The sequence below is a fragment of the Pipistrellus kuhlii genome, unplaced genomic scaffold (assembly GCF_014108245.1).
Source record: "Pipistrellus kuhlii isolate mPipKuh1 unplaced genomic scaffold, mPipKuh1.p scaffold_m20_p_40, whole genome shotgun sequence".
NCBI lineage: Eukaryota > Metazoa > Chordata > Mammalia > Chiroptera > Vespertilionidae > Pipistrellus > Pipistrellus kuhlii.
In genome coordinates this window covers 364,110-378,618 of record NW_023425541.1, presented here as the reverse complement: position 1 = coordinate 378,618, position 14,509 = coordinate 364,110, and the positions used below count along the sequence as shown (strand labels likewise).

Below are 14,509 nucleotides of genomic sequence, written 5' to 3'. Positions count from 1 at the left end.
CATGGTACTGGGTGATAGAAATGTTGTCTTTTAATTGTAGTTTTGGTGTGGTTGTGAGAGGCAGCACGTACAGGTGTATACCTTATGCAGCCATCTTGGTTTTCTCATTACATCATTTGTCTGTTGAGTATAGGTTTTTCTTCCATAGCTTGGTTATTGTAAGTAATGATGTAATGAACATAGCACAACTGTTTTCCAATTAGTGTTTTTGTTTTCTTTGGATAAATACTCAGAAGTAGAATTGCTCTGTTGTATAATAATCAATTTTTATTTTGTGATGAATCTCCACACTGTTTTCCATAGGAGCTACAACTGCTTGCAGTCCCACCAATGGTGCACAAGGATTCCCTTTTCTCCACATCCTTACCAACACATATTACTTGTTGACTTCTTTATAATAGCCATTTTGTTTAGTGTGTGTTGGTATCTCGTGTTTTTTATTTGCATTTTCCTATTATTAGTGATGCTGAGCATACTTTTATATGTCTGCTAACCATCTATATGCCTTCTTTGGAGAAATGTATTTTCATGTTCTCTGCCCATTTTCCAACTGGATTGTTACTTTTTTTGTTATTGAGTTGTATGAGTTTTTTATATTTTTTATACCAACCCCTTATCAGATATCTTATTTGCAAATATATTATCCCTTTCAGTAAGTTGTCTTTTTGTTTTATTTAAGGTTTCCTTCACTGTGTACAAGCTTTTTAGTTTGATGAAGTCTTATTTTTTTATTTTTGCTTTTGTTCCTTTGCTTGAGGGGATGTATCAAAAAAGATATTACTCAGACTATGTCAAATAGTTTACTTCCTATATTTTCCTCTAAGATTTTTATGGTTTCAGGCCTTACATTTAAGACTTTAACCCATTTTATGTCTTTTTATAATATGGTGTAAGAAAGTGGTCCAGTTTCATAGCTGACTCTTTAATCTCTATGTTATACTTTCTTTTCATAATTCCAGTTGGAGAAGGAATAAGTGATAAAAAGCTCTACTTTTTAATATATATATTTTATTGATTTTTTACAGAGAGGAAGGGAGAGGGATAAAGAGTTAGAAACATTAATGAGAGAGAAACATCGATCAGCTGCCACCTGCATGCACCCCACTGGGGATGTGCCCACAACCAAGGTACATGCCCTTGATTGGAATTGAACCTGGGACCCTTCAGTCCACAGGTTGAAGCTCTATCCAGTGAGCCAAACCGGTTAGGGCAAGGCTCTACTTTTTAACAGCTATTGAGGGGCAGCCAAAATTCATCAATACAGTTTAAAAACTGTCATTGAGCTGATACCTTTTGCCTAGTGCTTTATTAGGCCTTACTTCTAGAGATGAATGAGACAAAAATCTCCACTGTTGGGAGACTCATGATACTGCCAGGGAATGTAGACCAACTAATTAATACTCAGGATACAGTGTGATAACTACTATGATGAAAATGTACATCAAATACTATGGGACCACATGGAAGGAGAAACATATCTGTCTTGGAAGTCAGAAAATGCTTCATACAGTGGGTAATGCAGGAGTCCTGAAAGTTAAAGAGAAGTAGATTAATTAAGGGACAGTCTAACCTCTTATAACAAAGAGAAACATGAATTCAGAAGTTTATTTATTTTTCATGTAAAAGTCCAGAGGTGAACAGTCTTAAATTGGTGGGGTAGTTCTGCTCTCTTCACCATGTTGCCTCAATCTCTATCCCAGAAACCTGTTCCATTGGTCTCAAATTACTTCCCAGAGAGGATGAAAGAAACAATGCAATGCAAACAATTTCTTCATAAAAACATGATCCAGAAATCTTCATACATAACTTGTATTTGTATTCTATTATCTAAAACTTAAATACATGGCCTTACCTAGCTGCAAGGGAAGCTAGGAAATATAGGCGTAGGTACACAGCTAAAACTCAATTATTTCTATTAGTAAAAGGAAGAATGGATACTGAATACTGGGAAGCAATTAGCAGCCTCTGCCACATAGAAAACTCTGTATATGCACAGGAATAACAAAACATAGCATGCAAAGAACTATAATAACCTGGAATGTCTGTAATTTAAGAGGGATATCGAATTAGTAAAAGATGAGACTGGAGATTGTTGACAATGGCCAGATTATGGAACACCTTGTGTACAAACTAAGGAATTTTGACTTGGTCTTAAAGAAAGAGAGTATCACTGAAATACTTTAAACAGAAATGTCAGTAACAAGTCTTGATTTTAAAATTGGACGACCAAAGTTGATATGCGAGGTTTGTGACTATAGATGTATGTGGTGTGTGGGGAAGGTCCACTGCTTGCGTCTATAGATGCTTATGTCATACAAAGGGTTAAATAATAAATAGTTATAAGAAAATATTTAACTGTGTTCAATTTTAGAAGTGTTGAGTTTCAGATAGCTCTGAGATACCCAGATGGTAGTATTAAGCAGATGTTAGATATATTAGTATAGAAGTAATTTGAGAAAATTAGTACTGCAATCCATGGGAGTGGATAAAATTGTTTTAGTGAGAATGTGTCTAACAGTTTTGGTGAGATCAATAGAGGACAGAGAACACAATCTTGGGGAAAATCAGCCTTTAGGAAGAGCCAGTGAAAGAAACTGGGCAGTGTTCAGAGAGTAGGAATATAGTCATGCAGAAAGTCAAAAGGTAAAGGCTATTGTTTTTTAATTTTTTTAAAATTATTATCTGTGTACATATTTTACCATTGTCCCCCTCCCCCATACATACCCATGGTAAAGGCTATTTTAGAATAGGATTTTCACCCATGTCAATTGTTGGGGCAAAGTCAAAATAAGGCTTGAAAGAGGATATACAGAAGCCAAGAGACATATGAAAACATGCTCAAAGTCAGTAATCCTAAGAGAGATGCAAATCAAAACAATAATGAGGTACCATCTCACATCTGTCAGAATGGCTGTCATCAACAAATCCACAAACAAGTGCTGGCGAGGATGTGGAGAAAAAGGAACCCTCTTGTACTGCTGGCGAAATGCAGACTGGTGCAGCTAATGTGGAAAAGAGTATGGTGTTTCTTCAAAAAATTAAAAGTGGAAATTCCATATGACCCAGTAATCCCACTTCTAGGAATGTATCCCAACAAAACAGAAACACCAATCGGAAAGAATATGTACCACTTTGTTCATAGCAGCACATTTATCATAGATAAGACTTAGAAACTGCCTCAATGCCTATCAGCAGATGAATGACTTAGAAAGCTGTGGTATATCTACACAATGGAATTCTACACTGCTGTAAAAAAGAAGGAAACTTTACTATTTAAAACAGCATGGATGGAACTGGAGAGCATTATGCTAAGTGAAATAAGACAGTAAGAGAAAGATAAATATCACATGATTGCACTCATTTGTGGGATATAATGAACAACATAAACTGATGAACAAAAACAGATCCAGAGACAGAGAAACATCAAACAGACTGTACAAGCTATGAGGGAAGTTGGGGGTGAGGGTGTAAGAGATCAACCAAAGGACTTGTATGCATGCATATGAGAATAACCAATGGACACAGACAGTAGGGAGGTAAGGGCTTGTGCTTGAGGGTGGGGGTGGCCAGGGAGAGGTCAATGGGGGAAAAGAAGACTAATGTAATACTTTAAACAATAAAGAATTTAATTTTTTAAAAAAGTGTAGGTTCTTATCCATGAAAGCACAGTTTCCTTTATTTTATCTTATACTTTATGTAGTTTAAGGAAGTAAAGTATGAATATCTTAAAAAACAACAAACAAACAAACAAAAAAACAGTTCCAAAAGATTAGTGTAGGCAGAGACCAGGTTAATGAGCAAATGGGATGTGAAGATATGGAGGTCAGCAACTGTGGAATGACATCAGCAAGATGGCAGTATAAGAATTTCTAGCCCTGGTTCTGTCCCCAAAACATCAAATTGATTAGCTATCTACATGCCCAAATATCTTTACAAGAGCTAAGGAATCCAGGTGAAGGATTATAACACATGGGTGGATCACAGAAATAAGATTTATTGAGGAGGGAAGATAGAATTATATCACTACCAACAACCCCCTCCCAAACCTTGGAAGTCCAGCACAGAGGGTACACACTCATCATGGGAGGACAGTGATGTGAGAACCTGACTTCACTGCAGACTCCAGTGCTGATCTACCCAGCAACAGGTCAACTCCTACAGACTTCACTGTTTACTCTAGTTTCCCAGTGGTCTCCTTGCTCATTCAGGAGTCCACCAACTTCTGTGACCCCATATGACTTCCATAACCCGAGATGGATCCTGCAGCATGAGATTCCTAGTTGGTTCCTGCAAACCCAAGTTCCTAAACCATATCGATATCACTCAGCTCCCACATCTCCAATCAGGCCCCAAGGCACCAGTGGGATCCCACAAAGCCAGGCTTCTGGCTTACCCAAATTCTGGCTTGCTCCCATGTCACCAGGCTTCTGGTAGGCTCTCCTAAACCCACACTTCTGGTCTGTTCGAGAACTGGGCACCTTCCACAGACCTAGCTTTTAGACCACCTCTCACAGACATAGGTTCCCAGGCTACTTCAATACCAAAACTGTTTCTCCTGCTCAGGCTCCATAAAAACTTCTATGGATCCAAACTCTTGGCCTACCTCACTTCCACGCCAGCACCAGCAACAGCCTTTAGGCTAGATTCCATGAACTGAGGCTTCTGGACAGCCCTAGTACCAGGCTGGGCACCATAGACCCAAACTCCAGGCTAGCCCCAGGGCCCCAGCTCTCATGCCTACTTCTGTGGCCCTAAAATCCAGGTTTTCCCTAGTGTCAGGCCAGGTTTCATGGCCCCAGCTTTTAGGCTAGTTGCTATGAATCCAGGCTTCCCAGCCCCATCCATCACCAGAACAGTCCGTGTGGAGCTAGATGCTAAGACCACCCCATGGATACATCCACCTGAACCCAGATCATAGTCCCATCACTGCAGACTTAAGGAACAGGTCTCTCCAAGTGAACACAACCTCAGGCTCATCCATTTAGAATAAGTCACCAGGCTTGTCTCTGTGGACCCAAGCTCCAAACCTGCTGACCCAGGCCCCAGACCTGCCTACATGAGAACTTTAGCTGCAAGCCTCTCCCTGTACACCACCACACGTCCTACCCAGAATCTCAGTGTGGGCTGACTTCTGAAGGGCTTTGCCTGTGGAAGCCAGTCTGTAAATAATGGGGGAGATGTCTACTTTTTAAAATGCATAGACATCAATGTAAGGCCATAAAAATAAAGGATACAGGGAGAATGATACTACTAAATGAACTAATAAATCTCCAATAAGTGACTCCATGGAAATGAAGATCTAGGAATGGTCTGACAAAGAATGAAGAAGAATCATCTTTTAAAATAAATGTTTTACGATATTTTCATTGATTTCAGAGAGGAAAGGAAACGGAGAGAGAGATAGAAACATCAATGATGAGAGAGAATCGTTGATTGGCTACCTCCTGCACACCATCTCCTTGGAATGGATCCCACAACTCAGGCATGTGCCCTGACCTGGAAACTGTCATCTCCTGGTACATAGGTTGATGCTGAACTACTGAGCCATACCAGGAGGGCCAGAATAATACTCTTAAAGAAATTCAGTGGACTACAAGAAAAAGGAGATAGAGAACTAAATAAAGTTCAGAATATAATGCATAAACAAGTGAAAAGAAAAACAAAACAAAACAAAGAAACCATTAAAAAACAAACTATGACTGAACTGAAGAATTCAGTAGAGATCTTCAATATCATATTCAACCAAACTGAAGAAAGAATTAGTGAATTAGAAGGCAGGTTATTTGAAATAATCAAGTCAGGGGAGCAAAAATAAAAAAGAATGTAAAATGGTGAAGATAGTCTATGCAAATTAAGGGATTAATTAAAAGAGACAATCTATTAATTGTTTGAGTTCCAAAAATCCCAGAAGGAGAGTAATGGGAGAAAGCATATTTAAAGAAATAATGGCAGATGAGTGGATTAAAAACCTGTGGTACATGTATATAATGGGATACTATGATGCTGTAAAAAAGAAAGAACTCTTAACCATTTGCAACAGTACAGATGGACCTGGAGAACATTATGCTAAGCAAAATAAGCAAGTCGGAAAAAGATAAGTATCACATGATCTCACTCATTTGTGGAATATAATGAACAAAATTAGATCCAGAGACACAGAAACATTGAATAGACTGTCAAACCTCAGAGGGAAGTCAGGGGAGGGTAAAAGAACAACCAAATGACTTGCATGAATGCATATAAGTAAAACCAATGGACATAGAACAGTATGCATGTGCTGGAGGGAGAGAGTGGCCAGGAAGAGGTCAATTGGGAGGTGGGGAGTAGATACATGTAATACTTTAAATAATTAAGAATTTAAATTTTTTTTAAAGTAGACTGAAAATAAAATCAATGGAAAAAATATCCTCTCTTTCACGGAGGAGTGGACAGGGAGAGAAATAATGGCTGAAAACTACTCAACTCTGAAGCTAACAAGTCACCTAAAATTTTCACCCCCAAATGATCTCCAACACACATTATAATAAAAAAATTTCTTAAATCAAAGACAGAATTTTAAAGGCAGCAAGAGAAAAAAAACAAAACCCCTCACATATAAAGGAAACCCCTATAAAGCTATCAGCCTATTTCTCAGCAAACACCTTACAGACCAAAAGAAAGTTGGATGAGATATGCAAAGTGCAAAAAACCACAAAAACAAACAACAACAAAAAAAATTACCAAACAAACAAACAAACACCTACCAATCAAGGATATTTTACCTAGCAAATCATCTCTCAGAAATGGAGAGATAAAGACTTTAGCAAGTGAAGAAAAGATGAGTAAGTTCATCAACACTAGACCTGCCTTATGAGAAATACAGAAAGATGGAATTGGTAAATCCTTTCAATAATTATTTTAAATATAAATGGACTAAAGTCTTTAATCTAAACGCATAGAGTGGCTGACTCAATTAAAAACAAGGTCTAACATAGTAGACTTGTCTGTGTGATCACTTCATAAGCTATGTGTTTAATCACTATATTCTATACCTAAAATTAATATAATAGTATATGTCAAATGTAACTAAAAAGTAAAGTAAACAAGATCCAACAAGACTCGCTTCAACTTTAAGGAAACACATAGGATCAAAGTGAAAGTATGGAAAAAGTTATTCCATGTACATGAAAACCAAAAGAGAGAAGAGTAGCTATACTTATATCAGAAAAAGTAAACTTTAAGCTAACAACTGTAAAAAGGGACTAGGAAGATCATTATATTATGATAAAGTGGTCTATTCATCAAGAGGATATCATAGTTAAATTATATATGAAATAAATGAAGTAGAGACCAGATAAACAATAGAAAAGATCAATGAAACTAAAAGCTTTTTTGAAAATATAAATAAAACATGACAAGCCTTTAGCTTGACTAAGAAATAAAAAGAGAAGCCTCAAATATTTGAAAATGAAAAGGTGATACCACAGAAATATAAAGAATAATAAGAAACTACTATAAATAATTGTATGCCAACAAATTGGACAACCTGGAAAAGAAGGATATCCTGGCTGGCATGACTCAATGGTTGAGCATCTACCTATGAACTAGGAGGTCATAGTTTAATTCCCAGTCAGAACATATGCCCAGTTTGATGGCTTAATCTCCAGTGTGAGGCCTACAGGAAGCAGCTGATCAATGATTCTCTCTCATCCTTGATGTTTCTCTCCCTTTTCCTTCCTCTCTGAAATCAATATATATCTATATCTATATCTATCTATATCTATATCTATATCTATATCTATATCTATATCTATATATATATTTAAAAAGGTTAAATTTCTGGAAACATACAATCTGCAAATACTGAATCATGAAGTGATAGAAAATATAAACAGACTAATAATAAGCAAGAAGATTGAATCAATAATCAGAAATCTCCCAACAAAGAAAATCCCAGGACTAGATGGTTTTATTGGTGAAATCTACCAAATTAAAAGAAGAGTTAATTCTAGTCCTCCTCCAACTTAAAAAATTTGAAAAGAAGGTGATGTTACTAAACTTATTTTATGATGCCAAAGTTACCTTGATACCAAAGTCATATAAAGACTACAAAAAAGAAAACTATAGGCATATATATCTGTTGAATATAGACACAAAATTTCTCAACAAAATACTAGCATATCAAATTCAACAGCACAGTAAAAGGATAATACACCATGATTAAGTGGGATTTATCAACAGCATACTAAAAGGATAATACACCATGATTATGCAAGGTTGGTTCCATATACACAATCAGTAAATGTGACATCACATTAACAGAATTAAAAATAAAAAGCATATGATAATCTTACTAGGTGCAAAAAAATGAATTTTTCAAAATTCAACATCTTTTCATAATAAAAAATATTTTAAAAATTGGATACTGAAGGAATGCACCTCAACAAAACACTCCATGTATGACAAGACCACAGCTAGCATTGTACTCAGATGTCAAAGGTATACAGCTTTCTCACTAAGATCAGTAACAATATAAGCGTGTTCTCTTTCAGTACTTCTAATATTCGACTTAGTATTGGATTCCTAGTTAGAATAATTAGGCAAGAAAAAGAAATAAAAATCATCAAATTCAAAAAGAGGTATAAGTTATTTCTGGTAATTTTTATTCAGTGCAACACATTGCTAATTTTGCCTTCTTGGATCTTGGCCATTTTTTTTTTTTTGTATTTCTATAAATAATATTCTTAAAGTATTTTCTGAGATACATTTAAGTTACTTGAAAACAGTTTGATGCTTTCTTTTTTTAAAATATATTTTATTGATTTTTTACAGAGAGGAAGGGAGAGAGCTAGAGAGCTAGAGACGTCAATGAGAGAGAAACATCGAGCAGCTGCCTCTTGCACACCCCCTACTGGGGATGTGCCCGCAACCAATGTACATGCCCTTGACCGGAATCGAACCTGGGACCTTTCAGTCCGCAGACCGACGCTCTACCGCTGAGCCAAACCGGCTTTGGCCTGATGCTTTCTTTTAAAGTACTTCTTTTAAAAGTATTTCTTTTAGTGTTTGTTAGGCAGAAAAAAGAATAGTATTTCTTCTAGGGTGTTTGTGTGTGTGCTTTTTTTAATAATGAGGCAAAACTTTTCTGTGTATTCTATTGAATTGTTCTATTTTTCATTGTAGTTGGTGAGAACAGGAACACTTCCAGGTACTCTGTGATCTTAAATATTGTTCCCTGCAATTCTATCATGTGGTTATTGCCTCACACATATATGTTGGTCAGAGAACCCCTACAGATTTCCAGAACTCTATGTGCATCAGTCTTCTCTCTGGTAGTCTGCCCTGAAAACTCTCACTTCTTAACCCTCCTCATACTTGCAATTCATTGTCATCATTTTAGGGAGACTGATGGGCTCTCTCTGAATTCCCCTCCTTGCATTATGTTGTGCAGACTCCAGTCTATAAGCTGGACCAATCATAAGACTCATCTTATTTTTTTTTTCCTATCTCTCGTGTATCACTGTCCTTCATGGACATATTTTAAATGCCTTAAAAACCAGTGTTCCATGTATTTTTCCAGTTTTTTTTTTAATTGTTACAGGCTGAAGATATTAATCTAGTCCCTTTTGTCCTCTCATAGCTGGAAAATGAGAGTAGCTATAGTGGTCTTTTCAAGGAACAAATTGGCCATTTAATGTTAAATGTGTTTTGACCTTTGGCTCAGCAATTCTAGTCACTCTACTAATTGCTGGAGATATAGCAGTGAACATGATGATATACCTCCATATAGCTTACAATTGACTAGGGAGAGAGACAACAACATAAATAAATAACCACATATACTAGGCTGTAAAATGATAAGGAATGCTTAGAAGAAAAAAAACTTAAACAGGAGCCCTGGCCGGTTTAATTCAGTGGTTAGAGCATTGGTCTATGGGCCAAAGGGTTACGGGTTCAGTTCCTTGTCACGGGCATGTATCTCGGTTGCAGTTTGATTCCCAGCCTTGGTTTGTGCACCTAGAGAGGCAGCCAGTCAATGTGCCTCTCATATCAGTGCTTCTCTTTCTCCTTCTCTCCCCTCCCTTCTACTCTCTCTTTAAAAAATCAGTGGAAAAATTACCTCAGGTGAGAATTGAAAAACACACACAAAAACTTAAACAGGAGAAGAGCATAGGTAGTGTTGGATAGAGGGAATCAAGTCAAAGTTTTAGATACATTCACCTAGAAGGGCTTATTAAAAGTATATTTGACCATAATCCTATTTGAATTGAGAGAGCAAACTACATGGATATTTGGAGGTAGAGCTCTGCAAGTAGATGAAATTCTCACTGCAAAGGCCCTGGTGTATTTGGTGAAATACAAGGAATAAAAATGCCTAAGCAAATGCTCACAAAATTTTAGATATTTATAATATTGTTACTAAATAGTAGTGGAACCAGAAATATAACCCAAAACTGTATGGTCTGAAAGCTCATCTGATTGCTATTATGTCATAGTCTCTCTTCCCTAAGCCATGAGACATTGAGACATGTGCTATCTTGTGAATATTCTTGCATTGTTCTCTATCATTATTCAGCTGTAACACAAGTTTGCCTTGTGTTTCCAAATATATAAACCCTGTGACTACTAGTATGCAGCCTATGTTGACTCTTTTTTGATAGAATGTTGGGCTCTGGCATTTCTCTTTACGCTAATCATTGGAGTTGATTGCATTATTGCACTGAATAAGGGTCACCTCCCTCCCTCTGCACATATGTGTGTCCTCCCAAAGTGTGTATTCTTTGGCCAAAATATCATTCTCCACAAAAAAAAAGTGAGACACTATATAAAAATTTTAATTAAACTCCCTCTCTCATAAATCCAATACTTTTTACATTTTCCAAAGCACTTTGTTTTTGCCCTATTTTTAATAAATAATGCATAAATGGTATGAAATTTTAAAAGATCAAAATGATATAGGAGTGAAAACAAGTTTCCTTCATTCTTTCCTCAGCCACTCAATCCTGTCTTGAGGCAAATAATATAACCAGTTTCTTGTATATCCTTTTAGAAATATTGAGTACATGTAGGCATTTTTCATCATCTCCAAATCTCCCCTACTCATGCGATATACCTTGATTACAGTTTTCACTTCATTATCACCACACCCTATCTGTGTTACAGATGAGGAAGCTAAGGCTCAGACATGAGAGGTGACCCTAACTAAGGTTTCCCAGGCTGTAAGTGGACAATCTACTACTGATGTTGGAGTTTTTGTCTGTATTATTTCATCCACACTGAGAAATGCCAGATCCTATGCCTTGAACATGGTAGGAAATTTCTAAACTCTTGCTGGTAGCTAGAGTGATTAAAACAATTCCCCCATTTCTTTCGTCATTTTAGAATTGCTATGGCAGATTGGCTGGCATCAACTAGTAGTTAGCATAGGGAGATAAAAACTTGATCTTTCTAATTGTTTCCTGGAAATATTCCTCCTTTACAGATCTATTCAGGCCCACCTGAGGAAAGTGCTGCACCCCCAGTGCCTCCACCTCGAGTGACAGCTAGAAGGCACAAACCAATCACGATTTCAAAGCGCTTACTGCGGGAAAGGACACTTGGCTATCATACCTCTTCCCTAGGTGAAAGTGAAGGTCAGTACTAACATTTACCTCTAGCTGAAATCAGTGGATAGAGAGTCGGCCTATGGACTGAAAGATCCCAGGTTCAATTCTGGTCAAGGGCATGTACCTTGGTTGTGGGCACATCCCCAGTGGGGGGTGTGCAGGAGGCAGCTGATCGATGTTTCTAACTTTATCCATCTTCCTTCTTCTCTGTGAAAAATCAATAAAATATATTTAAAAAAATAATAAAATAAAATTTACCTTTAGCTTCTTAACAGTAATTAGACACAAAGAAGGCACAAGTGGAGGTGTGACCATTTTCCTCCATGTAAATGTAGATTTTTCTTATTTCCTGGGCCACTCAAAGCCTGATTTTAAAAATGTATGCCCAGAGAGCAAATTAGTTTTTTGGCAGTAAATAGGATGAGGATAAATCTATAAAGCCAGTTACCATGATCCCTTAGGAGGCCAGTGGAGGATCCAAGATGTTCTTAGATTTATACCTCAGTACATAGAAATGGGTGAGCAATGTGCTTTCTGAATGTTCTGAAATTTTAATTTCAAACAGCTAAAATGGAGGAATGATATCAGCAAGATGGCTGAAGAACAGTTTCCAGAGCATGTCCCCTCAGGGTAACATCAATCTGTACAACTATCCATGCATCAGAATACCTTCATGGGAGCTATGGTAGCCAGCTGAGAGATTATAGCACCCGAGTAGGATATAAAATAAGAAAAAGTACATGGCATATGACAGGAAGAACATTTTTATATTACCCATGCCACTCTTCCCCCAAGTTCACATAGTGAAGTTTGAGGAAATTACCCTGCACGAGAGGGGAGGAGAATGAAGTGAACATGCAACTTCATTTTGGACACTAGCATAAGGTCTACCCCAGTTAACCCCAGTACCAACCCATTCCCTTCTGGCCTCTACAGACACAGGCTCCAGGCTAGCCTCAGAACCAGGCCAGCTTGTGGCACCAGGCTTCAGGCAAGCCATTGTTCCCCTAGTCTCCATGATATAACCACAGACCCAGCATCCAGGATGTACCCTTGTGTACCCAGCCCCAGTGATGCACCAGCCCTATGACACCAGGCTGTAAGTTTGTCCCAGCAGATTCAGGCATCAGACTTGTCTACCAAATGACCTAGGTTTTGGATCAGCCTTCCTAAGAACTCCAGCAGCAAGTCCACCAGTGGATCTCATCAAATGGCCCACTCAGAATCTCTTGTGTGCTGACTGATAAAGGTTTTCTTTTCCAAAGCCACTCTCTAAGACTGGAAGGTTTTCCTACTTCTTCAAAGAGACAACATCACAAGGCCTCATGGATTAGCAATAATTGCATAGATATTACACTCTCGAAGGAACAACATAAATCACCAGAAACTGAATCTATTGAAACAGAGATCTTTGAACCGTCTGACTAGGAATACCCACGAGAAGTCCAAGAAAGTGATAGAAACCATAGAAAACAACCAAACTAAAATTCTGTAACTAAAGAACATAATGACTACATAGAAAAATTCAATAAAGAGCTTCAACTCAACCTTGACCAAGCAGAAGACTTAGTGAGCATAAAGATAGGTAATATGAAATTATCCAGTCAGAGGAACAAAGAGAAAGGAAAAAAAAAGATTGATTAAAAGTAAAGGAAACCTAAGGGACTTATGGGACATTGTCTACAAAGTAATATACACATTATGAGAGTCCCAGAAGGAGCAGAGGATGATAAGGGGAGAGTGGGGGAGGGGACTTATTTCAAGAAATAATGAAAGAGAACTTACTAAATCTGGAGAAGAAAATGAGCATCCAGATCATTGAAGTGCAAAGAAACCTAAATAGATCAAACATAAAGAGATTATCACCAGAACATACTATATTAAATTCTCAAAATACCAGGACAAAGAGAATTTTGAATGCAGCACAAGAAAAGTGAATCATCACATACAAAGAAACTGTAGCACTGTGAACAGATTTCTCAGCAGAAACTCTGTATGTCCCAAGAAAGTGGAAGGATATATGATAAGTACTGAAAGGAAGTATTGAATAAAACCTGTCAACCATGAATACTATACCTTACAAAGCAGTCTTTCTGAATGAAAGAATGACAAAGCTTTTTCAGACAAATACTGAAGAATTTCATTACCAATAGACCTGGTTTCCAAGAAATCTGAAAGACTTTATTCAAGTTAAAATAAATGGACACTAACAACATGGAAACACATAAAGGTATTGAAAATTCATTGCTAAAGACAAGTATATAGTCAAATTCAGAATGTTCTAATACTATGAAGGTGTGTAAATTACTTTTGACCAGTATAAAAGTTAAAACAAAATTATTAAAAATGACTATAGTTGTAATATTTAGTTAATGGTTACATAATCTAAAAATATATAAATTATGATATTAATAACAAAATGTAGGGGAAGGAGAAGTTAAAGTGTAATCTTCATGTTGTCTGTTACTTTGCTAGCAACTTAAAACAGACTGCTATATCAATGGAACAGATGCTTTATGTAAAATTTATGATATAAACACAACACCTGTAGCAGATATACAAAATATATACAGAAAGGAATCAAAGTATACCACTACAAAAATAAAATCATCAAAGAAGACAGCCAAAAGTGGAAGAAAGGAAGAAAAATGTAAGAGTCAGAAACAATTAAGAAAATGGCAGGAGCAACATGATAGAGGACAGGACTGGAATGAGGGTTAGTGTGTGAGTTGGTGTGCAGTAGAGTGTTTGTGGGTGTAAGTATGGGAGGGCATCTTTCAGAAGGAGCTGGGTGGGGAGGAGGAGGGAAGGTGTTAGGGGTTGGTTGCTCCAGTAGAAGAGCTGCTGTGTACTGCACAGTCAGGTGTTTCTCTACACTTGAAAGTGCAGAGCATGCCATTTTGAAGGAAATACAGGGTCCTCTG

At 37.2% G+C, this 14,509-nt stretch overlaps 1 protein-coding gene across 2 annotated transcripts in view; it reads left to right on the top strand.

Annotated features, from left to right (window-relative positions):
* OPHN1 (oligophrenin 1) overlaps positions 1-14,509 on the top strand; it is a 333,832-nt gene that overhangs the window by 273,676 nt on the left and 45,647 nt on the right. For both annotated transcript variants that reach the window (XM_036411404.2, XM_036411403.2), the window contains exon 20: positions 11,462-11,612. In XM_036411404.2, the coding sequence (XP_036267297.1) occupies positions 11,462-11,612 (151 nt within the window). The remainder of the gene's footprint in view (positions 1-11,461; positions 11,613-14,509) is intronic.